We start from the raw sequence: 25,489 nt of genomic DNA on the forward strand, positions 1-25,489 counted from the left end.
TGAATGTCAGGTGTATTTAAACTTCCTTGTTTTTCTTTTGTTTTTTTTAAAGGCTCTCAGCCTATGGGGTCAAATTGCTCTGTTTTACATTCTGGAACTCCTGTCCCCTCCTCCTCTGAAAAACAACCAGCCCTTAATGAAAACCAAAATGACAGTGAGTTCTGTATTCATTTGCTTTTAGGCATACCCCAGGCTCGTGTTTGACCTGAATGCTGCAGGTTTGCAGGCAGGTGTCCGGGCTTGGAGCGTTGCATCAGGATAGCTCCCGCACTGAGGGTCCCAGAACTGGAAGGAGCAGTCTGGTGTTCCCATGCTTGGGATCAGATGCATCTGGTAAGTTCAGCACTTCCCTGGGAAAGAAGGGAAGTGGTTGTGTTGCTTGTGATGTATCTCTTCGTAATAGCATCACCGCCCTCAGTCTAAAACCTCTTCTAAACTGAAGTCTCTTATTTTGCATGAACCTCAAAGGAGAGTGAAGTGAGCTAGGCATAGGCTGGGAGGGCAGGGGTGACAGACCATCACTGCTGAATGTAGGGAGTGTACCTAACCCCAAAGCTTCCTGTTTTTTCACTTTCCCTGGCAACTGTGCTGAAAACTGTGCCTCTCCCAATCTGCATTCGTGTCATCAGGGCACAGTGGTTTTGGCCATCTTGTAGGCCGTGGTGATGGATGGTACTACTTGTTTCTTTTGTAGTAGTTACCCGCCACCCCCCACCCAAAAGTTCCAGGAAATTACTGTCTATGGAGAGACTCTTGAACTTTTTGAATGAGAGGTTTTTGTGGGCTGTTGAATGGGTGGGGATGAGTAGAGCGCTCTCTTGCTTTTCTCTCTTCCTTTCCTAACCCAATGCTTGCCAGATGATCTGATCTCATTGTGAGCTGGGAACCTGTCCCTGTAAGATACCAGCCACCTGTAGAGGTCATTGTGCGTGGATACTAAATCCTTCTCCTTTACCTTCTCCTGAGGTATCTCTACTTCAGCAGAATTTTCTCTTGCCCTCCCCGCCTGGGCCTCGCAGTTCCCCCCGATTGTACAAGTATAGCAGCTCACCTCTGATGTGAAGCACTGTGCTGCTGACTCCCTTCTTGGCATCCATTTACCTGCACTTGAGATGAAGACAGAGCAAAATGGGGAGGCCAGCAGAGCAGAAACAGTAAGGGTTGGCTGGGCTGCCCAAAATAGTGCAAAACACTACACAAATCTAAGTCATGCCTACTGCAATGGGGATGAATACCTTTGGTATCATCGAGTAGGGTGTATGTTTATCGCTGCAGAAGTGCTGTGGTGCAAGTGTTTTGCCCAGCCGCAGTGGATGCACCTCATCTGTTTAATTCTACAGGTCCAGCGAACAGGGTTTTCCCTGTTGCTCCCCTGGTTCATACATACAAAACCATCATTAGCAAAACCATGAGCAGGCTAGCACAGGACCTGACACAGCAGAGAGCAGTTGCTATTCTAAGAGTAATCTGTGTGGGTACCATTGATGGGGAAGGTACTTTGGGGTGATAGATGAAGCTGGATTCTCAGCGCTGCAAGTATCTCTTTGCCAGCCATTCATTCAAGGGCCAGTCCAATTGTGGTGGAGGGCTGCTGTGAGCTTAATTTCACATTTGCAGAAATATGTTTTATTTCAGGTAAGCGGTCCTTTTGCATTATTTATGTGGAAACTCAAGTAAATTATTCTTGGCTTTCATGCTGCAGGTAAAGTTTTAATGAAAACAGTAATGAATGCTTTGCTGGCATGCATAGGCAACCTAAGTATGCAGCCAAATTAGCTATCTAAGCAGATGCTTTATATCCTGAATTGCATATAAGGAATGCTGTTCAGTTGGTTTAAAAATTATATATACACCCACAAACTATTTTTTTGTAAAAGCCATATGTTGTTTTTTTTTTTTTTTTTTAAAGCAAGTGTTTCAGTCATACTGTGAGCAATTATGACAGTAAAATTAAAGTCAGAAGAAAGATGTAAGAAGCTACCCATGTGCAAGAAGTTCAGGGAATATTCAGAAACATTGTATTATTTAAGATGTTGTGGTACTACTGCAATATGTGCACTATTGCAAAGGTAAGCAAGCATTCTCGTGGAAAGGCAAATCAAAGTTGATACTGTGTAAGCAAGCTGTTTTTTTGGCTTTAGATGCCTGTATTTTTATGCTTAAACAGTTATTAATTTGGTTTTTTTTGATAAGACAGTAGAGCTGATTCAGATGTTATACTAGGTTTACAGCATATACTAGCTTATAGTATCGTATATACTGGTTTATAGTATAAACCTAGTATAAAGTTTTATAATTTTACTGGCTTCACTGAAGGTACCCGTGACATCAATAAGAGAATTTTACTACTTCATCTGAATACCGAACAAGCCACTGAGCTGACGCGTCATGCGAACCAAAGGTCTGCTCACAGCAAAACCCAACAAGGAGTGCAAGTGCGTCTTTATTACCATTTCCCCTCGCCTCTTATGTGGTCGCTTAGGAACTGACTTTAAAGCCATACTTAAGTCAGGTGCTCTTCAAGTCAGTCATCATATTAACAGCTCCCTGAGGCAGCATGGCCAGGCTACAATAGCAAAGTCGCCCTGGCTCTCTCACCCCAGCTCGGGTCTGCCAGAGTGGCCGAGCTCTGTGCTTTGGGGTGTCCTCTGCTCTCCTTCTGCTCTAGCAGGCCTGTAGAGCCCCATGCACCACGAGCTGCAATGGGAGGGGGTCTCAGGAATGGTGATGAACGAGCTCACTAAACTTTCCATAGGAAAAAGCCTGCTGTAGTGGCTAGGGAGCTTGTCTTAACAGTGTGCTAGTATCACAAGACTGTGTTTTTATATTTGTACAGTCTATGATATGAACAATTTCTGGAAGGTCAACAAACCCTATTGAATACACTGGAATGACAAAGCTGAATTTCACAGAAAGCCATTGAGCAAGCACACTGGACTGGGGACATGAAAAGACTAGCACAAGAAAACAGTGGAAAAAATCACAGAAGGTAAGAGAAATGGAAGAAAACAGCACAAAAGGAAATTTATAAAGCCGTATGAACAAAAGCTTTGGCTTTAAGCACTTCTCAGCTTTAAGATGTTTGGATCTTTCAGCTGAAACTTGTGGCTTGACTTCTGTTCTGAAGCATTTAAGCTCTTTTCTTGGGTTATTTAGCGTTTGTTAGGCATTTATATGTATGTATACACATATATTAGGCTTTTAGAGAGATCTGTATATACATATAGATATAACATATGCATGTATGCATACACATGTATGTTTATGTACATATATTTATATACAAGCATACATATATGAGTGTGTGTGTACATGTGTATATATACACATAAAAATCTGCCTGCTTGTCTTATTTTAACTCTATATTTTAAGATGTTTGCGTAAAGTCTGTTCTCCATGTCAGCATTTAATTTTCTCAGCAATTTGATTTTTTTAAAGCTGCAGTAATTGTTTCTGCCAGAAACTCTGATAAAGTGTGCTGTTCCTTTCAGAGGATCAAAGTACAAAAGATGTTCAAATAAAAGGAGAGATTAAAATCCGTAGTCTTCACTTAGTCATGGCTAGCTTTCCCGTCTGCGTGTGCAGACTGTGGGGGTTGATCTTTCACAACAGCGTATTTCGAACCTCAGGAGGGTGTTGGTAACTTAGTAACTTTGTATATTATATGTAGGTGTCAGCAGAGCCTGTGAAAATGTTTTCCATGTAAAACAAAATGCTTTCTATTTCTTTTTCTTGGAAAAGTGAAACTTTGCTTCCTTCTCCCTCCTCTTCTCTCTGTCCTTTCCCTGACTTATTCTGTGTGAGTAAATAGAGGGTGAGAAGTGTTTTCAGAATTGAAAAGTCCTTTTGGCCCGTTACAGCAAATGTCTCCTTTACTGGTGAATCATTTGACAATGATTCAACCACTGTATTGTGTTTGTTGCAATTTTTATTTTCTTTGCCCAGCAGTATCAACTCTGCTGGGTTTTACTACACGGGTAAGAAGACACAATCCCTGCTTGATGAAGCTTGTAGGCGAGAAAGAAATAAGGGCCTGTAATACAAAAAAACCCAGATCTTAACATCGTTTTGTTACCAGAATTCTTGTTCATCTGCTGCTTAAACACAACAAAATCTTGACATAGATCACCTTGTTTTCACCAGCACATGGAAAAACCCTGTTGTACCTATGTAGTTTTGCTGATACCTTGTCATTGCTTTGGTGCAGCAGTGCTTTGGAGCACTGATCTGAGAGAAGTAGTATCACACCATCTTCAAGCAGGATCTCAACAATCATGACTCTTTCTCATAAAGGGCGACCTTCTTACAGGGGCCATGTTCCTCAGTGATGATGACAGATACGATGACATTCCCTGCAGCCAGACATAAAGCTTAATTGCCACTGTGCTTGACACAGTGATCTCGGTTCCTTACCTCACAGTTTTGGGGAAACGACAGTAGGTGGCACTGGAGAATAGTAACACAGATGGCTGGATCTGTTATGAAAGGGAGCATTTTCCTCACTGGCTCTCTGTTTAGCCAGTTTTCTGGCCCCACGAATTGCTGAAACACTTTGCTGCGTTCCCTTTGCAAGCCTGTTATTACGCGAAGCCTCAAGGCTTCAAATGCAAAGGTGCGATTTGGGAAAGCTCCAAACTGTGTGTGAAGCAACACTGAGAGCAAAAGCCTGCTGAAGATGCTGTATTTCATCTTGGGGTGTGTTAGAGCGACTATTTTGCCAGCTCTTTTACCCGCAGCTTTTTATCAGACTTAACTCGTACGAGGATGCTCACACATGGCTGAATCAAATACATGATTCTTCTTTAATCTGAGTGAGATGTAGGCTCCTGCCGGTTGGTGGAGCAGCGAGAGTATCTAACAGAAGGAAAGGAGGCATCCCAGGGAGTATCCAGTTTTCTTTGTCTCTAGGGATTTTGTCCCACGTGCTAGCAAGAGAGGAGACGACAATTCTTGGTAGTTCTACGAGGAATTAGGGTAGAAAGTGACTCAGCAGTTTCCTGCCTCCTACTTCGATGGGAAACATAAAAATAGTGGCCACCTTAAAAGCCTAATAAAATCCTGAAAATGTTCAGAGTTTCCCAAAAAAAACCTTCATAACCTTCTCCTGGAAGTCACTGTGGAGAGAGAGGGTGACGTGTCCCAGCCTAGTTCATATTATGTGTATGGACTTCTGTGTTTGCTTGGGAAGACGAGCTCTTCCCATGCGTATTTCCTCTGTTTTCTCGATCCTTCTCCTTTTACTGTGTCCAGTCACTGTGAGATGAAGCAACATCACACGGCCATAAACTCTGAAATGGCAGCTCCTAAAATTGGTGTGTTCCTCTCTCTCAGGATCACTTCACTGTAATCACTGGTAATGACTGCAGTACAGCACAAATGCCACCAAATAGTTTGCGGAGCAAGTTGACATTTTAAGGGTTGGAGAATATATGAGAAAAAATGCATCACCTTTCACCAACTGAAATAAGTTTTGTCCTTGGCTAACTGCTTTTAAATCACAATGACATCGACAGCTTTTTGCTATAATTTGAAGGGCAGAGTTTTCCCTGTAATGCTTTATCAAATTATTACTTCATTCAGTTTATCAGATATAAGATATCTGAGATTAATTATTAACTTTAACTGCTTTATGCTAATCTGTTCAGTCTTACTGCATGGGTTTTTATAACAAATATTGTTTTGTTGATACTGACTCCCTCACTGTTTTTGAGTACATTTTCCTGCCTGTAACAACCTTGGAGTAGACTAGGATTGGGATTTTGTGTGGATTCTGAATAGCCACTTCAGTGGAGCAATGCATACCTTTTTAAGGAATAGTATGAAGTGTGGAGGCAGAATGGTCCCTGAGAGAACTCCCTCTGCGTCATGCCTGGAGCAGCCTCTGTTGCTCCCTTTTATGGAGGGTACTGGGCTCCTTGAGGTCCAGGAAGATGCTCGTGACCAGTGCTGTATTTACTCCTGCTCTTCAGCAGGCCCTTTGCAGAGGGGCAAGGCTTTATCGGTCTTTAGGAAATATCCCAGCATAAGGGAGGTTCTTCCCTCATTAGACTGTCCCAGCTCTGCGTACTGAGCCAAAGCCAGAGAGCCTCTCTGCTGTGCAAGGTTTGTACCATCCCCTTCTCCTGTGAGCAGAGCCAGGAGCTCCTTTCAGAGCACGCACCACCAGCACAGACAGATGGAAGCTGGATGAAGATGGAGTAGATTAAAATCTCTGAATCCTGTTCTTGTGCAGAAGTCTTTCCCTTGGAGAAAGTGTCTTGTTATTTTAAGCATGTTTGATACTTGTACTGAAAGTGTGAGATCATCTACCATCAAGTTTAAAACAAACAAAAAAAAAACCCCAAAAAACCCCAACCAAACAAAACAACAACAAAAAAACCCCAACCAAACAAAAAAAGGTTGGGTTCCCAAACTGAGAAAGAGAACAGATAAGGTGTTAGCTTTTTATTGTTATTGCTGTTTGAAATTTCCCTGAAGGAAGACGTGGGAAAGAATCATTACCACAGTAAACCGGTTAAACAGGAAGGAAAGCTTCTGATGAAAAAGTTACACCCCCTTGATACTGAAAGCACATAGGTCATCTGAATGTGTCTGTGAACAGGAAGACATAGGAGGCTGTATATTCTTCTAACAAATTATGTGTCTCAGGTAAGAGGTTGCAACAAATGTTCTTATCGCTTAGCAAGTTGACCAATAGTCTCCTCTGGATTCCGGTAAAGAGGGAAAATTGAGTCCACAGTGCACCAAGCTTTTATACTAGAATGCATGTGCATGCTGAAGTAAGGAAGGTATTTTTGTGTGCTTGGACAGCAGCTACAATGTTGTGAGCATTGTGCAATGCTGTCAAATCTCCTGATTTGTAGCGAATATTTTACAGTATTTGTTGGGATTCTCCCTTAAAACCCCCAATCCCAGAACTACATGATTATGTGAAAACACAGCTGTCATTTAAAAAGAAAAGGAGGTCTTCATAGCTGTAGGAGGGAAAAAAAGCCAAACCCTCCAAAATGTGAGTTCAGAAACCACAAGGCAAAGAAAATGAACCTAAAAACTTATGCATTTTTTTCAGAAAAAGGTTTATGAATTTTGCCTTGTTAGTGATTTTTGAAAATTCAATGTTATCAATGCACTTTGCATGATTCAATTGGAGTAATAGTGGCTGGCAAAGAGCCAAATCCTTTCCTGAACTTTCTGTCCTATTTTGAAAATGATCAGGAGTTGGCCCAAATACAGAGCCTAGTCCTAGTAACCAAACTAATGGGTAAGACATAAACCACTGAGATTTACTGTGTGACATGCTGAGTTTCCAGTCTAAATGGTCAGTTTTAAATGCAAGTCTATATAAAAGAGACGTGGTGCGTCAGTGCTGTATGAGTTTCTTTTCCCTGCCAGGCTCTCCCTCTGCTGTGGTCTGGGCTGGGAGAGGGAGCCCGCTACATCGTGCAGACTTCTTGTTACTCATGTGGACTTCCCAGCCCACTGAGGAGAACAGGGGAGCAGAATGCACAGACCACCCTTTGGCACCATAGCTAAACTGCCTGCTTTTAAAGACTGCTAGGAAAATAATACTCCTCCTGAACAGTATGGAGAGTGCAGGAGATAAACATTCATATACAGATAGATGGAGGTGGGTGCTCTGTGTGTGCATATGAATATTTGACTGTCGGAGAAATGTGGGGTGTTACACATAAAAGCCTTAGCAGTGAATATGCAGGGTTAGCTTTTAGACATTTACATATCATTATAAACAAAATTTGTTTGAAATGTAAAGAAAATATTTTAGAAGCAATTGAAAGGGTGTAGAAGATACTGTATTTTCTGTGCCTCTGTTATAGTCTTCCAGGTAGCCAAACTTTATTAAGGAAGGTGGGTCTGGAGGCAGACATCATTCTTTTCTCTTTTATTTTTCCTGAAACATTCCAGTTTTCAAGAAAGAGGGGAAAAAAACCCCAACTTTCCTGATTTAATGGATATATCCTTCTCTTTCTTGTTTCCTTTCTTTTATTCACCTGCTGTAGAGATGAGAAACGGAGGAAGTTGTAAATGAGGACAATTTAATAAAAAAAAATTCTTATTGCTATGCTTATTAGTATTTTCTGCAAAAAATGGTGTCATCTTAATCTAAAAACATAGTGAACTTCAGGATTCACTCTGAGAGAGAGGTGCAGAGACTTTAATTGAAGTTCATGCTTAGATCACCATTCAAAGTGGTATGCATTGTTTTGGTTATCTGGCTTAGTGTAACTTCATAAATGTTGGTTTGGGGTTTTTTTTGTTTTTTTTTTTTGTTTTTTGTTTGTTTGTTTGTTTTTTTAGCACAGTTAAAGCAAACCAAAGCACACAACACGTGGAATCACTAAGTTGAGTGCTTGAAAGAGTAGTTCAGCCTCTAACTTGGAGATTTCATTTCAGCCTATTTAACTTTTCATTTCTCTTCTCATTCTTCACTGTGGGTGACAGGAGCCTATGTCACCTAGAGTTTGACTTCAAATAAAACAAAAATAAATAAAGTTGTGATAAATACCTTCTGTTGTAATATAGATTTTCATTGCAAGGTCCTATTATCTAAGCTAATACAGTATAGATCTTGGGGACATATTGCAAAAGCCATTTGTGGAGCTAAGCTTTAGCAATTTCTGAGCACACTTTTCATCTCAGGTTTTTTTTCCTGCTAGGGAATACATTTTTTATTGGATTATTAAATCAAATGTTTCTATTTCTTTTATGTGATAAAGTACGCAGCACAACTGTGTACTTTATGTGGTATTGCTATTCTGTGTCATTTGTGTTTTTAGGCTACATCTGTAAATGAAGCAGGCCAAGGCCTTGAGGGCAAGTGGTCCAGAATAGATTTTTATTTTAGAACTAGGCCCTCTTCCTTAAAAAAAAAAAGATACCCTCATGCCTACTGACAGCAGTCTCCAGTACATGCTGCCCATCTGAACCATGGGACTACTTGGCACATGCCAAAATCATATCAGGAAGTTTGCTAGTAACAGCATGAATGATGGTGAGCTTCTGCAGAAGCTCATGCCCTTGCCTGTTAATTTACTAAAAAAGATGCAACCTCAGGCTTTGAAGATACATCTGTTTTGAAAAACAAAGAAATAAAAAAGGCTGAAATTTATTTTCTTATATTTGTTTTCTTTTAAGTATACCATATCCAAGCTTTTGGGGTGTAGTATTTTGAATATTAATTTGAGATCCATGTCTCCTATGTTCTTTGACTTAACTTTTCTTCACCTGATTACACTAGGATAAAAAGAGGTAGAATGTGAAGAAATTTGAGGCACAAAAAAAGAGGAAGGTGTGAATGAAACTGCTGTTAAAGCGACCATTAATACAAAGCTTTCCTACCTGCTTGTTTTAGATTCCTGCAGTGTGGTATGCAAGTGTAAAATAATGGAAATAATAGAGGTTTTCTTTAATATTTGTCAGAATTAGTATTTCAGTATTTAGATCAGTTGTTTCAGGCATCCTGTTGCTATTATTTAGGAGTCCAGGGTAATAATAATTTAATAATAATAAAAAAATATGTCTGGAAATAGGGATCAGGCAAAAGAATATTCAGAAAAAGAATTCAGAAAATATTTCCACCCTGTGGAGAAAGCTCTAAGGCAAAAAAGGACCAAAGAAGTGTACTGTTTCCATTATACTAGATATTTTTGGGTTTAACTTTTATTCTGTGCTTGGTTTCAGTGGGTATGTAGCTCCAGTTCTGAACATTACTCTCTAGACCTTGGAACTACTGTAAGACTTCCCTGAGAATTAATAAGACTGAAGAGAAGAATCAGCCATGGCATACTTTGGGATGATGCCTTTCTCACACGATGAATTTTGTGAAGGACAGGCTGGGGACCAAGCATCTTACCCAATGTACCATTCTGGTTCTGCTGGAAAGGTCCGTCTAGGATTCGATCGAATAGTTGATGAAGTCAGCAATGAATTTTTTTTTTATGGTTCATCCCATTCACATCATCATGAAGAAATTTTTTTCCCATCAGATGTCTTTGGTCTGAATGTGCCTGACCAGCAGTTTTGCGGTCAGCCTCTAGCTGCTTATGGTGAACTTTACCCTGGAAATCCTATCTCTCACTGGCAACAAGGCACAGTGTCACCAACCGTTGGCTTCAGATCATCTTTACTATCTGATTACAGAAACTTCTCTCTGGTGGATCCCTACCCCTACAATCAAGAGACAGAAATCTATGAAGGGAATATTATAACTCCAGTCACAAATGTGTTTGATTCAAATGTGGAAAGAGGCAACAAAAATCTGAGTTTCCAGATAGGCTTTGACAATGTAGATGCTCAATATCCTGTTTTCTTAGACAACTATCCATTTGGACAAGAATTGAGAGATGAAGGTGGAAATGGGGAAGCTTGTTTAACTGACACTTCCAGAAGTCTCGTCGTAGGACCTACCTGGACCAGCAGCTATGGGCATGACAGAGAGGTATTTAAATTTTCTCGTATTAAGAGTGCTTAAACGTCTTTATTCTTGTTTGTGTCCTTGCACTTTGTATATTCACTCACACTGGTGCAATATGGATTAAAAGCACTTGATTTAAAGACCTGATGAAAAAGAAAACATCTATGCCTTGGGGGAAGCAAAAGCTTTTGCTCCTATAGAGAGTTTTTGTCATGTGTCTTTATGATTCAGCTGGCCAAAAGCAACTGTGAGACTTCTTACTTCTTATTTGGCCTTTACTACTTCCAATAGAGATGCAGGGAAGCATCAGGTATATTTTCCAATAATTGTGTAAATTGATTTTTTGGCAGTCAGAATTTCCCTCAGTATTTTTATATCTTTACAAGGAGGATGCCCTCAAACAAACAGTGCATGATTAGTTAAGAGATTTTTATACAGTATGAAAACATCCAACCATATTCTTCCTTTGATTCTAATATCAGAAGAGAACCCAGCAGACCATAAAAAATGACTTCTGAAGGGAAGGTGCCTACTCTGGCTAGCCAATGAGGATTTTATACTGGCAGAATCTGTGTCCTACCTGTTTCGTATTTTAGCCAACTTATACTTAAAATGGCAACACATTTCTGCAATCTACCTATTAAAAAATACTTCATTTTAAAGTAATAGGGCCAGTTCCTCACCTAGTATAAAATGAAGTATCTCCGTTGACTCTAATGGACGCTTGCCATTTTACACCAGAAGAGAATCTAGATTATGGTCTAGAATGCTCCAGTAGGCTCATTTTATCACTCATTGAACCATAAAACTACCACAGAGGGATAAGTACAGAAACGCAGAGTAAGATGTGTTTGAAAGAGATAAGATAACAAATCTGTATGGCCTGATATGAAACCTGAGATTCAAAATAACAATACCTTATACTGAATCTGTTTTTCTGTTGAGCCAGATTGTTGTTTCTGTGTCTAGTTTGGCTGCCATATCCTGATCCTGAGAGATGAAACATACCAAGTCCTGCTTTCACCATGTTCTGCATGCACTTATGTGTGCATATAGAATTATTTTCTAAAAATAGACATATTTACTATAACTGTGGAAGCAGATCCTATGACATACACTCTGTCTTTAGGTGTCTCTTTGAAGCAAATACTTTATCTTTTTTTCCTCCTTCCATCAGGTGTTCATAGCTCCATTCGTGGCTTTGCTGTTTTTAATAATGATGTCTTATGGGACTCCCATGTCTCTCTCTGATGTTATATCTCTCCTCATTTTCCTTCTTTCAAAATCCTGACATAGGGAAGGAAAAAGAAAATGATAAATCCTCCCTTTCCTCTAGTCCTTGTTAACATTCTGAATCATTATAGGAGTCCTGAAATAGCCTACAAGGTACCTCTGCACTGTGAATATTAAAAGACAGTTTAGGTTCACCTTCTGCTTTTAACTCCCAGTGATCACAGTATCATAAAGCAAAGGGGAAAAGGCACTTGACTGAGTTGTTTCTATGTCTGTGAATAGGGAGAGCTATAGAAATAAACATATGCAGACCCAGACAGATGGGGACGCAGGAGGGGGCGGAAGGGAATATATCTGAGGACAGGAACTCTTAAGAGTAATCCTGGGCAACACATTTTGGAAGTTAAGTGATGAATACGAAAGAGGGAGGGGATGAATAGGTGCAGAGACAAAAGGTTGTTGTTGCTTTTTACTTATGATAGCAAAACTAAAGCATGCTGACATCATGATGAAAAGAACAAGCCTTCTCATGAGAAAAGTAGAAAATAGTGGGATACAAACGAGCAGGAGGAGATTAAATTGTGGTATGGGAAGAAGAGGTGCTAGAGGAAGCAGGCATATAAGAACAGGCACAAACGCTTTTGTGATGGAGGAGGAGAGAATTATAGGGGAGGGAAGAGATGAGTGAGTCAAGGGCGACTACAATCGAATGTGTGGGAGGATTTGATTAAGTCAGGGAAGTATTCGAGCTGTTTAGCTAGGAGAGGAAGAAATGGGAGAGAGGAGAGAATTGATTTGTAGCAGAAAAATCAGTGTGGTCACAGGAATTCCTCCAGGGAGACACAGCCATATCAGGATAGAAAGAGAACCAAGGCACAAGGGGCTGGCAACTGAACCCTGAGATGGTAAGAAAGGGAAGATAAGAACGAAAGTTGAGAGAGGGAAGGGGAAAAAAAGCCTGTGAAGAAGTAACTCATTGCTTCTGGGCTGGCAGTTTTGGAAAAGATAAGTAGGGCTATGGGGTGACAGGGCTGATGCCAAGTAAGACACTCAGAACGGTTGGAAAAGTGGAGCACCACAGCAAAAGAAAGAGAATGAGCAGAGATTGGGTTGGTGAGGTCCAGGATGAGTAAATGATGCATCTGAGTAGTAGGAGATGAGAACCAGGACTGCAGACAGAGTGAAATGGAAAGGATGCTGAAACATGGAGATTAGCATTGAGATAGGTCATAGGTATGCAAGATGAAATATTCACATTGCTGAAACCATACTGTCATTCTGATCCTTAGCTCTTGGATGCAGTTGTATGGCCCTAGGCTTTATTTAATGCATACTAATCAAAATGTGTCCAGTGTAATAAAGGAAAAGTTAATTTTCTCTGGCCTTGTCATCACCAAGTCAGATGTTCAAAAACACTAAAGAAACTGTCTTCATAACATCCCTCTGAAAATAAATTTTATTTTCTCCGTATTATAAAGAAAACTGAAATACTTTTTCGGTTATATCCAATAGATTTGGCTGTGCCATCTACGGTATTTAGGATCTAATGTTTTCAGAATAACTAGCAAGACTCACTTCTTCACCCAAGCCCAATCATCAGACCAAATTTCATTATTTCAGTTTGGGTGCTCCAGAAATGAGAAATACACAATTAGTGTTCATATTTGGGAAGGATGGTGCAGATGACTTGATTAGCATAATGTGAAAAATCTGTGGATGGGAAAAGATAGATTCCAGTTGTCCAGGGATGCACTCTGTTATTTTATCCCTGTTGTCATAAGTTCTCTCTATACACAATTCTCCGTCTGTACACTGTACGCTTTCAGATATTTGCAATGAGTGGAGACTGAAGTCCTATAGAAAAATAATGTGTGATAGTGTAATTAGTATCTTACCTTTTTATGCAATAGGAAGAAATTAAAGTTTCTGGACACCTGAAAAGAGAAATGACAAAACTAAATCTCTCATCCACATGATTCACCAATGGAGTTGGAACTATATATCTCCTATGTACACCTCTGCCACCAGAACTAATTTGAGTTAGTTAGCAATGGTATATTAATTCCCTCTGTGTAGGCTATTACTAGTCTACACAGGATGCATGTTTGCCATTAGGATTCACTCAGAAATGCTGCCAGCAAAGGTGCAGAGAGGCAGAGGGCTCCTGTGTTATTTGTCTCCTGCAGGAGAGGGTCCGGATTCCAGCTTTGTCTGTCAAGCTCCTTTTGCCATCCTTTAGTAATTATTTAATCACATTCTTCTTCAAGCCATTGTCGCAGATGGAGTGATGCACTTCACTTCTAAGAGAGAAGCAAAAATATACTTTACTGATATAGAACTGAGTTAACAAGGTTCAATGGTAAATGCGACAGTGGTTTAACAAGATTCGATGGCAAGGTACACTTGATTGATTATTTACTGCATAGAGGACAGGGTCAGACAAAACTGCCAGGGAGACCCTCCCATTGAGTCATGAGGTTCGGAAAGGACCCCATTGCTTTCTAAACTCCTCCTCAGAGAGGAGTCTAGGTGCTGCTAGATCCAATCCTAGTCCCAGACTTGGTCAATGGTTTATGTCTAAAGGATTATATATGCGCAATCAATTCTTTGTATCACTTAGCCAAGGTTTCAAAGTTTAGCATGCCGTTAGTCACTTACTGAGGATCTGTTGCGTCAAGGAATCTCTCAACCTCGAGGAGCAGCCTTGAGAGGTGTCCTTACTCAAGGAGAGATCCTGGTGCTCAGCCCACTGCTGTGCAGGAGAGCTCAACAGGCCCTGGGCTGCTGTCTGTTTATGGGGGTAAGATGATTGACTCATAGTCATATTTGCATACCAACCACAGATTTTAGTTTCTTCACTGTGGTTAGGTGGGCGCATCGCACAATAGCCCTTGGCAATTGTGGCATTGTCTGTCTCCCAAATCCACTTGGAGCCAGATGCAGCCATCACGACCAGATGCATCCATCACCACTGCACTGGTGGTTATCGCTTGAGCAGGGTTACAGGAGATAAAGGTCAGGTTGGTGGGGGGGCAGCACACTGTCACAGCCATGAACTTGAGGATCCATACCCATGTTCTTGTGGCGTCATCCTTTCCCAGTCTTGGCCCTGTCCTTGCTTAATTCCTCTCTGTTCCTCCTTCCTCAGTTCCCAAATGCAGTTTTGCTCTTTTAATATCTTCAGTCCCATTCAATGTCATGTCCCAGCCTCACCTTTTCTTACCTGTGGCTTGGTGTTCTTAGCTTTTCATTTATCCACTGTCTGTCTCTTTCCATGCACTTTTTCCAGGGCACTGTACCTGCTCTGTAATGACAGAACTGCAGGTGGAAAAGGAGCCACCTTGTGTTGCTGGAAGCAGCAGGTTTCCAGCCTTCCCTCCTGTGGGAGTCTCCATCCACTGCTCCTGTAGGGTAGTCTTATAGTTGTCCCTCCTTTGCAGCACAGGGCTTGGGTGGTCCTTAGCTCTGTAGAGTCCCTGTCAATCTCCTGGCTGCTCACCTCCTTCTGCAGCTCCTTCACCAGCAGCTTGGCACCGCAGCCAGAGCACAGCTCCCACCAGCGAGGCCACTGCTGTCCCCAGCCCCAGGGAGAGGCACCAGACAAGCCCTGAAGCCAGAGACCTGGGCTGCAGCATCCTTCCTCTGGAGCTCTGTGTGGGTCAAAGTCTTTACTGTCTACAGGGGCAGTTTCTGCACCCCATGATGAAGATTACACCATGTAGTATGTCATCACTATTACTGTGTAGCCTTCAGCGAAGGTTCTGGGCTCCCTTTGCCCCCCTGCTGCAACAACTGCTGCAGGTTTACCTGCCTGCTGTGCTTTGCGAGCTGTGCTCCTGCTCCTGGTTGAAGAGGTCACCCACAAACACAGCAATGTCTCTCTGAGCTTGTTATGGCTTGAATTCCTCCTTCTGGAATGTAGGGGTACAGAACATCCCAGATGCAAACTTCCTAGAGCCTTGTCCATATATCTTTTTGTAAAACTGTCTACCCTGATGTAAGTGTGATCAGAAATGGTTTGTTGCTGTTGTTTTTTGGTTTTGTCTTGGGTTTTTTTATGATTACATAATTTTGGGAGGCCGTTACTGTTACCAAGTTGTTCATAATTTCTAAATAGTGAACCTCAACCAGAAGTTCTTATTACTGTCTGCTGAGGTAAATTGTAAGGTAGGTGTTTAACCAAGGTGGAAAAAAAATGAACCAGTGGAGGTGCTATGCTTTCAGTGACTTTTGAAGGAGCTTTTTCAGCAGTCTTTAGAATCAGAGGGTGATAGACTACTAATTTGTATGGCTAAATTTAATTTCACTCTCTTATGTCAACCCTCAGGGTTATCCATTGTTTTTCCTACCAGACATTTCAATTTTTCCCTCTGTTGATGATGCCCCCTTATTATCTTTAAATTTCATAAGCACTCTCCTAATGCTTGTGCTATTGTGGTTAATGAAAATACTACATACAATGAGACCCAAGAGTGATGGTATCTATAAAAGGTTTGTAACTTCTGAGCTTTCAGTTCTGCCACTGAGACCTCACCACTAGCCGCCTCCCAACAGAACTTTCATCTTTTATACTCATCCAATCTTTTAAACTCTAACTAAAATTTCCCAGCCTGCATCTTTTAATGCATATTGCACTTCCTTGTCCAAAAAAAATCTTAAATTTGGTTTATTATTTACTATTAATTTTTATAAATGTACGTACATACTTGTATATAAATTATTATTAAAATTATAAAATACACCTTTTGCCATACCTCACTTCCCTCTTCTGTGGCATGTCATTAGTTGCTTCTGTTTCTGAAGGGGTTTAAAGGTTGGTGTCTCAGCTGAGTCTTGTACATGTCTCTATGTACAACAGTAGAATGGGCTTGCAGATATAATAGTATTAAGCTCTTTCATGGAGGTAATGTTCTGACTGAAGGGTACTATGGCAACAGACAAGGGGGTGCTTTGACCCAAAATAGTGGCTCAGACCTGTGCTCTCCAAGTTTAGAGAAAGTATCTGGGGATTTTTCATGTTCAACAGAATACACTGGCTTCCTGTTATCAGTCTTAGGGACTTACCTGACAGGTTTATGGAATTTGAAGGGATCCTGAGCTTCCTTCCAGGGCAGAAAGAGAGAAAATAAGGATTAAAACTCACTGCAGCATAAGCTTCATTTTGTCACCTCTCCCTTTTGTAAACTAAGCATACATCTTCTGCATTTAGAGTTATCTGTGCTCTGACACTAGGTGAGTTTTGAAAGCTTTGTCTGGAATTTCTTATATTCTGCACAGAGGGGAAAAAAAATTGTTAAACCCAGGGTAGCTGATGCTTTGTGACTTTGTGTTTTTCCTTTGAAAGCATTTAGAGTGCAGTCAAAACGGGGTTATTTGTGCTTATTGGGAGCTCCAGCAAGTCAGGGGAGGGATGATAAGGTATGAAAGTTAGTTCTAACGGAACTGAATGCAAGGCTAGCCTTATCCTCCTTCTACTTCTGTTATCTAAATAACTGAGCTCTGTTTCTTCTGGTGTCATTTTGGTATTTTTAGGCTACAGGTTGGTCTATCGAGCTGGTTGAAGCAAATCAAGGAAGTAATGAAAACACAGTTGCTTTTTGCAATGCAGTGGAGAAGTAAGTAATGAAAAAAACTTTATTCAGCCAACTATGACAGTTCAAATATTTATATTAATTGGATTGGTTATTCCTGCATTCCTGAACAGTGCCATAATTCCAGTATCTACTTAAATATGGAAATGCTCCTAATTTTGGTTTACAGATTAAAATCCACAAAGGAATGTTAATTCCAAAAATATTTTCTCCTTTAGCTGTCCCCTTTATCAGTGGTAAGTATATTTAACTCTTTAGTGTTCATCGTTTATACTGTGTGAAACTTAAGACCCATTTTCTGCCATTGTCTTGGACAATATTAGTGCCTGTGTAGCTCAGAGCAGGAAAAAAGAATTGGAGGAACTGACTGACTGAGAACAGAATTACTATGTACTGTCATGATGAAAAGTGAGACTTAGCAAGTGACAAAAACTCCCTTAATTGTTGTTCACTGTTACAGTTAATAGTGTGACTTAATGGGATAGAACTTTTTTTACTTTCCTAATCTTCCTCTCCGGAAGAAATTGTGTTGAAATCCAAGAGCACTAAGAAATACAAGTTTTTAGACCATCTGTGCAGATTCATTTTCCTTTGTAGATATTCACTGATCACACTATCAAGTTGTTAGCACAAATGCATGCTTTTTCCCATAGAAAAGTAGTTGGAAAATGGAATGCTGCTTGCTTTTTTAATTGGACTTTAATGAATTGACTGTATTCAAAGTCAGCCAAGCCTGCTTTTCTTAAAAGAAAAAAAAAAAAACAGTTTGATGTTGCCCTGAAATTAACAGTGAATATATTACATATTCATACGGGGTGGATGGTCAGCTTCAAAACATACTCATTCACGTGCGTCTCAGTTTTTTTTTTCCCACAGTTCATCAGTCTGAACCCCAACCCAATTCTACTAACATCAGATGCATGAAGGCACATTCCACGTGACAGGCTTCCCTCTCAGATACTCAGATTTTTTTAATGTCCAAACATTCTACATTTAACTTTGCACTCTAATTATAGGAAAAGCTTCCTATTGATTTTTTTGTGAATAGATGAGTTTATTTACAGGGCTAAAAAGATTAATAGAATTAAGCCATTCCCATTTTGCAGTAACTTGTTTAGTGTGCATCACTAGCAAATACTCTTAAAAAGAAAATAAGAACAACCTTTGCTTTTCTTCTATCAAATAAATGGGAAAGCATTCTTAGGACAAAATGTCACAGCAAACAAAAGACAAAAAAAGGTCATAAATTTGCAAATAACTAACGTATTCAGTCTTGCCGAATGAGCATCCTTCCAGTGCCCAAAGAATCTCAATAACTGGCAGTTTTATACATCAGAGGCAAGATGTATAATTCAAACTCTGTGTCATGCAGACTTGCACCTCCAGCATGTAGCTCAAATAGAAACCCATCATGTTTTTCTCTAGGCAATATTTGTACAGGTAGCAATCTATAATTGAAACATTTCATTGTACACAACTGTAAAGCATTTTTCAAAATCCCTTTATCAGGTTACTTCTACAATTATCGACATAGCTATAGTGAATGTTCATCCATGGGTGGCTTCAGCATTCATCCTAAAGAGAGTTTGATATGAGAAGATGCCAAGCTGATAGTCTCGGGGTTCAGTGCTGCAAAACGCAGAGTTCCTCCATCTCCTACTGACTTCAAGGATGTGCTCTGCACTGCAAAAATACATAGCATTATGAAATGCTGTGAAATAACATATCCCTACAAATTTTAGTACTTTCTGCATATGTTGAGTTGTTGCAGCACAGAAAGCAAGTAGCACAAGATTTTCTTCATGTAATACTTGTGTAGTACTTCAGTTATGCCTTGGAAGACCTAACCTTTCAAAATTTTGCGAAGAGCATGTTTTGCCCACCTGCTCAGGCCAGAAGCCCTTTATCACTTGAAAACAATAGATGGCCATAAGTGAGCAACGCTTTCTGGAATTGAATGCATTTTTATCTGAAAAGCATAAAAAGCAAATTTCTGTCCCCACATTATCTTAAAATATAGGTAGTGTGGAGGTAGGGAAGGAGATGAGGTTCACTTCGTTTTGAAATGACTGCCAGTAAATTGAGGAAGTGATTCATGCCCTGTATGTGTACGTAGCCCATTAATTTGATCCTGGAGAAAGGGTAGTGAAGTTTCCAGTCTTATTCAGTCCTTGGCCTTCTTACAGAAACAGGTTACACAAGTGAATTTGGTAATAGGGGAAAGCTTTATGTGTACCTTGCTCACAAAGAAAATAGACTGACATCAACTACGTAGGTCACCAAAGCAGCCTCTGTAGTATAACGATTTTTTTACTATGAGTATAAATCTATCTTGTACTGGAGGTGTTGTCAAGCTTCATTTTCTCCTGCCCCACTGAAACATCATGCCCCCTGGCTTTTCATTATAAGAAATGGGCTGCTTCTTTGGATTATTAATTTTGGAAACCTAGGCTTTTTTTCCTTCTTATGCTCAAGAAATACATGGCATAAAAGAGTAGTTCATCCTGTTGTTTAAGGGACTTGGGTGGCAGCCCTGAGGCAGGAGGTAACATAGTAATGAACCTTGTGAGAGAACTATGACTCAAAATACACTGTAATCAGAGACACTATAAAGTGCTGCCAACTCAGAAGCTACAAAATGCTTCTTGCACTAACAAACAAAAAAAGAATGCAGTATGCTTAGTACAGGATGTTTGAGTTTAGCTACTAAAATATTCAGGCCAATTAGTGAAATGTAAAGCTTCAGCTGGTATAATATGTACCCTTACCTGCAGCTGCAAAGTATATTTGCTTAAAAAGCAAGTTTAATCTCAGCTGACAGGCATAATACCTGTGACCAGTGTTCATTAGGAAATGGTACCTCAGGAGGAATTAGTTTCTGTGAGTCTTTGGTAATTGGAAGGAGGAGGGGCAATATATTTTATAGGTAATGATATATCAGAGGGACTCAATGACTGTAACAGTTATGGCTCTACATACATTTACATAAATGCCTAGGGTTTTAGTAATGAGGATTTCAGATTGGATTCTAGAGCACTGTGAAAATAGGGACTTCTTAAGATTTTTGCATAGAGAGAATGTTCCTGTATTCATTTTGACCAGCTGTCCTAGTTGCAGCTGTCTCTGCATGTGCTCTTAGTTAGTTTTATGTTAAAACTCTGTTATTTGAGCACCCTCATTTCTACTGTGGTCAGTGTACACTGAAGTCTGTGTTTAAACTCCTTTTGGCTTCACTGAGGTCAAGCTCAGCAGTGATTCTGTGAAGTTCACAAAGATTTTACTGATGGTTTTCCTATTAAGTAAAAAATGTTAGTTATATGTATGGTATCTGATATGTAGTTATCTCACTAATGCATGAAAACAAAGTTTGAGTTGCTACCATTTTCCCCTCTGCACAAAATTTTATTCCTAACAACTCACTATGTACTATTATTATAGGTATCTTGTAGAATTTTTGTTTTGCTCTTATAAGAGAGCTGAAATGCATACCTATTTAGACATAATTTCATCACATGTTCTTTTCAGAATAAGAAATGCCTATCCTGCTTTTGACTTGAAGACAAACACTGGGAAAATCTGGAGTGTCGTGACAAGGTTCCCAGACTGTATCCTTGGTGAATCAAAGTTCAGAATCAGTGTTTGGACAGGTTCTTCACCATATCCTCTGCTTCTTACACAACATGGTAAGTGATTGAGGTGTCCGTATTCTTCCACACTTCAGTTCCACGGAGATGATAACAAAATGCATTTGTTATCTGGAAAGATACTTGGAGAACAAGGTTTACGTGGGTCTCGAGTGCATACTTTGTCGAACATTTTCAGCATATTTGCTATAAAATTAAAATCACATTAAATATTAAACCTTGGTGATCTGTAGATATCTACTTTAGTAACAATTGGGACCAATTCTGGCAGTCTGAGAATGGGCCAACATTCAGACTTTGATCTGGAAGGAATTTAAGCTTGTGCCTAAATCCCCATAGGGGTATCCTTTGGTACCCCAAAGGGGTAATCCCCATATAGGTGTGGAACTTTTCATAGCCTTGACTCTGTTTCTGAATGCAAGACTTAAGAGTCTGCAGTTGCTAAGGCTCCTCTGCAGCCAAGGTTATGTACAGGTCGGGGAAAGTACATATTGGTCATAAATGAAACAGGAGAAATTCCAACTGGGTATAAGGAAAAGGACAATAATTAAGAATTGGAACAGTTTGCCCATGGAGGTTGTGAAGTCTCCGTCCTTGGAGGTTTTTAAGATCTTACAGGACAAAACCGTGAACGAACTGGCCTGAATTCAGTGTTGACCCTCCTTTGGGAAGGAGGCTGGATGTAGATGGACCTACTGAGATCCTTCCCAACCTGAATTATTCTCTCACTAGTGACTGTGGGAAGCTACCACTGCTCCAGTGCATCCTGTATCTGTGGTGAATGGGAGAATATTTGATTCCAGCTCTGGTAATTTTTACCTTTTAAGCCACATAAGCAAACATGAAATACATTTAAAATAAATCCCCCCCCCCCCCCTCCTGTGCAGCTTCCTTAAGTGATAGACTTTTTTATTAATCTTTTCTTCAGTTGTCAAGGAATTATTTGGCTGTAACAGGCTAAGTATTAGTTTGTTTGATGGGTTGAAAGCTGAAAATCCAAAGCTCTACAGAATGTTAGTCAACATATATTAAAAAATACATCTTCAAAATACAATAGCCAAGACTTCCACTTTTATTCATACAAGTTTGGTTACTTGTATTTGGAGCATCTAAATATTTATTGGAAAGCCAGGCAAAGTAGTAGGTTGAATAATCTTGAATCAATATTTTGTGGATTCCATGAAACAAAGGGCCAAAGATCTCCGGATGCTTGGACCAGAAGGTAGTATTTCCAGCACTTCCGTCAGCTAGGCAAGGGTTCACTGTAATGCAGAAGTCTGAACTACTGACAAATATTTTATCATATAGCATTGTTTACCTTACAGATTGTTCAATTTTTAGTCTGCATAACTTTATTAACAAAAATGCTTTAGGAGGCCCAGCTAAAACTTAAGGGGATATAAGAAACAGTCCCTATCCTAAACTTGCTTACAGGCTAAGTAAACAATAAGATACATTCAAAGAGGGGAGGCAGGGAAGGAGTACACTTTTTTGCCCCATCTAACATAAAGAGCATAAAGAATCGTTCAGTCATGCAAAAAATTTTGCAGAGCAAGGAAAAGAAAATGGATCTGTGGAGAGCAAATGAATGATACAAGCAAGTTTCAGGATTTTTTCCAATGAGTGACCTGAAAAAGTACACATTACAGTTTTAATTCAAGATTCTGTACCATTCTCCTTTTTCTGGTGTGCATAAATTGAGCAAATAAGTGCTGTATTTTACATGTCAAACCAGCTATGAGGAGGTGCTTAGAACAGTGAGTTGTCAAAGGGCTAGACATTTAAAACTAGTACAACTGGTAGAAAATATTTAATCAAAGTAACTTTCTGAGCAAAAGAAAAATGGCTTTGCAAAAAAAATGAAAATTTTCAGAAGGAACTTTTGAATCCATTGACACGTTAGGTTTTCCCTGGGGAAAACCAAACCAAAACAAAACCCAAGCTATCTATGGTAATCAACTCTGTTTTCTTTCAGCTTTGTTTCTGTCACAGCCCCCGCTCCTAAAAAAAGGTCAGCTGTCCTCTGAAGTTTTTTTCAGTATCACATTCCCTTAAACTGCCCTGCAAAAACAATTTTGCATTTCTAGGTTTGTTCTAAAATGATAGCATAGCAACTCTGGACCAGATTTGCCAGTATGAATTGGCTGCTCTGGGCAACTGGGTAATTCAGAACACCATTAAACCCAATGAAGCTGGTTGGTTAGGCTTAGTTTGAACCAGTTGTCTGAACTTGGAACAGTGTAAATTAGTCAACACACAAGTCTGGGTTCCATATTTAGTTTCTGGGGATTTGTATTTAACTGTAGGTAGTTTCCATTTTTTTTATATTAAAAAGTTCACTTAAGACTTGTAGTAAGAGCTCTTAACTGATGCTTATTTTGAAGCAATAAAGAAATACCATGAATGAAAAACTGAAAGAAAAATCTACTTTGGCTTTTCTGTTATCAGTTACAGACAATGTGATTGCCTGAGAATTATGGAGGAAGTCCAGACTTTATTTTGCATTGCAAAACCATCTCAGTACATTATAGTGAAAAGTTTTCATATGGAGTCAGATACTTCTCTTTGGCAGAAAAAGTATCTCAGACTTGAAGCATCAGTGCTGGTGGAGTATGCCCTGCATGCCTGTAAAGACCAAACTTATCAGACATGTTTGCAATTTCACTGCCAGATTATGCAGCTATTCTTTTCCATGTTTTGATCAGTTCTTCTAAAATGGACAGAGAGGAGGTATATTGGCAGGGTTGGAAAATGGCTTAAAAAACTGAAGTAGCGCTGGAGAACATTCTCAAGATGCTAGAATACTTCTGAACAGCAGATTGTATGAACTGACATAGAACTTCTTAATTTGTATGCATTATATGTAATATTATATATATTATATATACTATTATAATATCACTATACATAATATTAAATAATATTAATATATAACAGATATAATACATAAAATACATATGAGCATTAATTTACTTCTTGGTTATGGCTAAAAAGGTGTGCACAGCAGAAACAATAGCAAGTAAAATTCTGGAGCCTTCTTGTGTCATGAGTGGCAACAGAGTCAACTTTTGCATCAGGCCATGTTCGCACATGGGAAATGTACCAAGATATTTATCATGAAAATGAGAAAAAAAAAAAAATTGCCATTTGTCTCTTTGTTTCTGCTTGGGAAAGTTGCTCAGCTCTTAATTCCAGCTACCTAGCAAAGTGCTAATTTCCTCTAAATGGACATAGATTCTGTGAGTTGTTGTAGAGTATTTGAAGCAAAATTAAAAAAAAAAAAAAAAAATCAGGTGTGGCTTGATCTAATTCCTCTTGATGGAGCTAGTCTGCAGCAGTAGTTAGGAATTACAAAGAAATTCTTATTTTCTTTGCTCAAGTATCTAGCCTGGAATTCTCTAGCAAGCTACTATTAATTTTTCTTGCTATCTTTATTTACAGCTGGCTGTATTACTCATGACTTAATTGTAGAGATCCTCCATTGTACAAATCAATACCCAGTCCAGGAGGAATGCCTTCTAAGTGTTTGCGGGTCTGATGAATTCTTACAAAAGTAAGTATCTCATTAAGAGACCGTATTGAGTATGTTTTGTGTAATATAAGCTGAGCATTTAATGCACTCGGCTCACGTGCCATGTAAATAGAACCATAGGGAGAGTTAGAGTATTATGTTCCAAACACTTAATGTATAGTTTCTGGAACTCCTGGAACACACGGTACTTATGTTCTACAGAGATGATGGTGTACTCTAAGTGCAAGGATTCAAATCCTGGCTCCTTTATATAAGCTTTGTGAAGCCTTGAATAATTTATTTCACTCCATTGTCCTCTAGTCTTTCTCATCCGTAATACAAAGATGCTGCTACTTTCAGTATCTCATAGGAGTCTTATAAGCATGAGGGGGTATGCATATCCTCAAAGGGGGAAATCACCAAAGAGAGAAGAAACAGTATTATATAGCTGCATAGCAGGTGATTTTTCTTCATATCCAGTTGCAACAGTAGTAAAGCAAATGGAGTCAGCACTTTGGTGCTGACTGCAAGTTAAAGAAAAACACGTTATACATACAAACAAGTCTTTCTGAATGTGTGTAGTCTACAAATAATGAAGTAAATGCTCTGATTCACATTCATTCAAGTAAACTCTTGTGGTGGTTGAAAACACTACTGAACATGGCTAGTTGTTTCTTGCCCTCTGGCAGCTTAAATTCAGCTGTCAGCAAAAGTGAGCAGATTTTGTGTTGAAGCAGCTGAAGTGCAGGCTCTTGTCAGCTGTGCTGTAGGGTCAGTGACTTTCAGCAGAAGGGGAGAAGCTGGCAGTTCTCTGTGGTAACATGTTAAGCTGGCACTGCAGGAATCACAGCTCCTCTGTTAGAGACGTAAAAAGTGTTAGATAAAATAGTATATGCCTATAATTGAAAGGGAAATTTTTAGAAACGGTTGTATTTGCAGTATAGTGTAAAGATTACCTGAACTAGCCCAAAGCAAGTCAGCTTGATTAATGAAAGTAATGTAGTTGTGAGAGCAAGTGTCACACTGTGTAAATTAGCTTTGCTCTATAGCCAGCTTGGACACTTCTACTCTTACACAG

At 39.6% G+C, this 25,489-nt stretch overlaps 1 protein-coding gene across 1 annotated transcript in view; it reads left to right on the top strand.

Moving 5' to 3' along the window:
- PIK3C2G (phosphatidylinositol-4-phosphate 3-kinase catalytic subunit type 2 gamma) overlaps positions 1 to 25,489 on the top strand; it is a 222,599-nt gene that overhangs the window by 2,336 nt on the left and 194,774 nt on the right. The window contains 6 exon segments of the mRNA XM_075505608.1: positions 182 to 333; positions 2,837 to 2,989; positions 9,700 to 10,456; positions 17,198 to 17,280; positions 20,782 to 20,939; positions 24,342 to 24,453. Of these exon segments, the coding sequence (XP_075361723.1) occupies positions 9,797 to 10,456; positions 17,198 to 17,280; positions 20,782 to 20,939; positions 24,342 to 24,453 (1,013 nt within the window). The 5' untranslated portion in view covers positions 182 to 333; positions 2,837 to 2,989; positions 9,700 to 9,796.

The sequence above is a fragment of the Mycteria americana genome, chromosome 1 (genome assembly GCF_035582795.1).
Source record: "Mycteria americana isolate JAX WOST 10 ecotype Jacksonville Zoo and Gardens chromosome 1, USCA_MyAme_1.0, whole genome shotgun sequence".
NCBI classification, from domain to species: Eukaryota; Metazoa; Chordata; class Aves; order Ciconiiformes; family Ciconiidae; genus Mycteria; species Mycteria americana.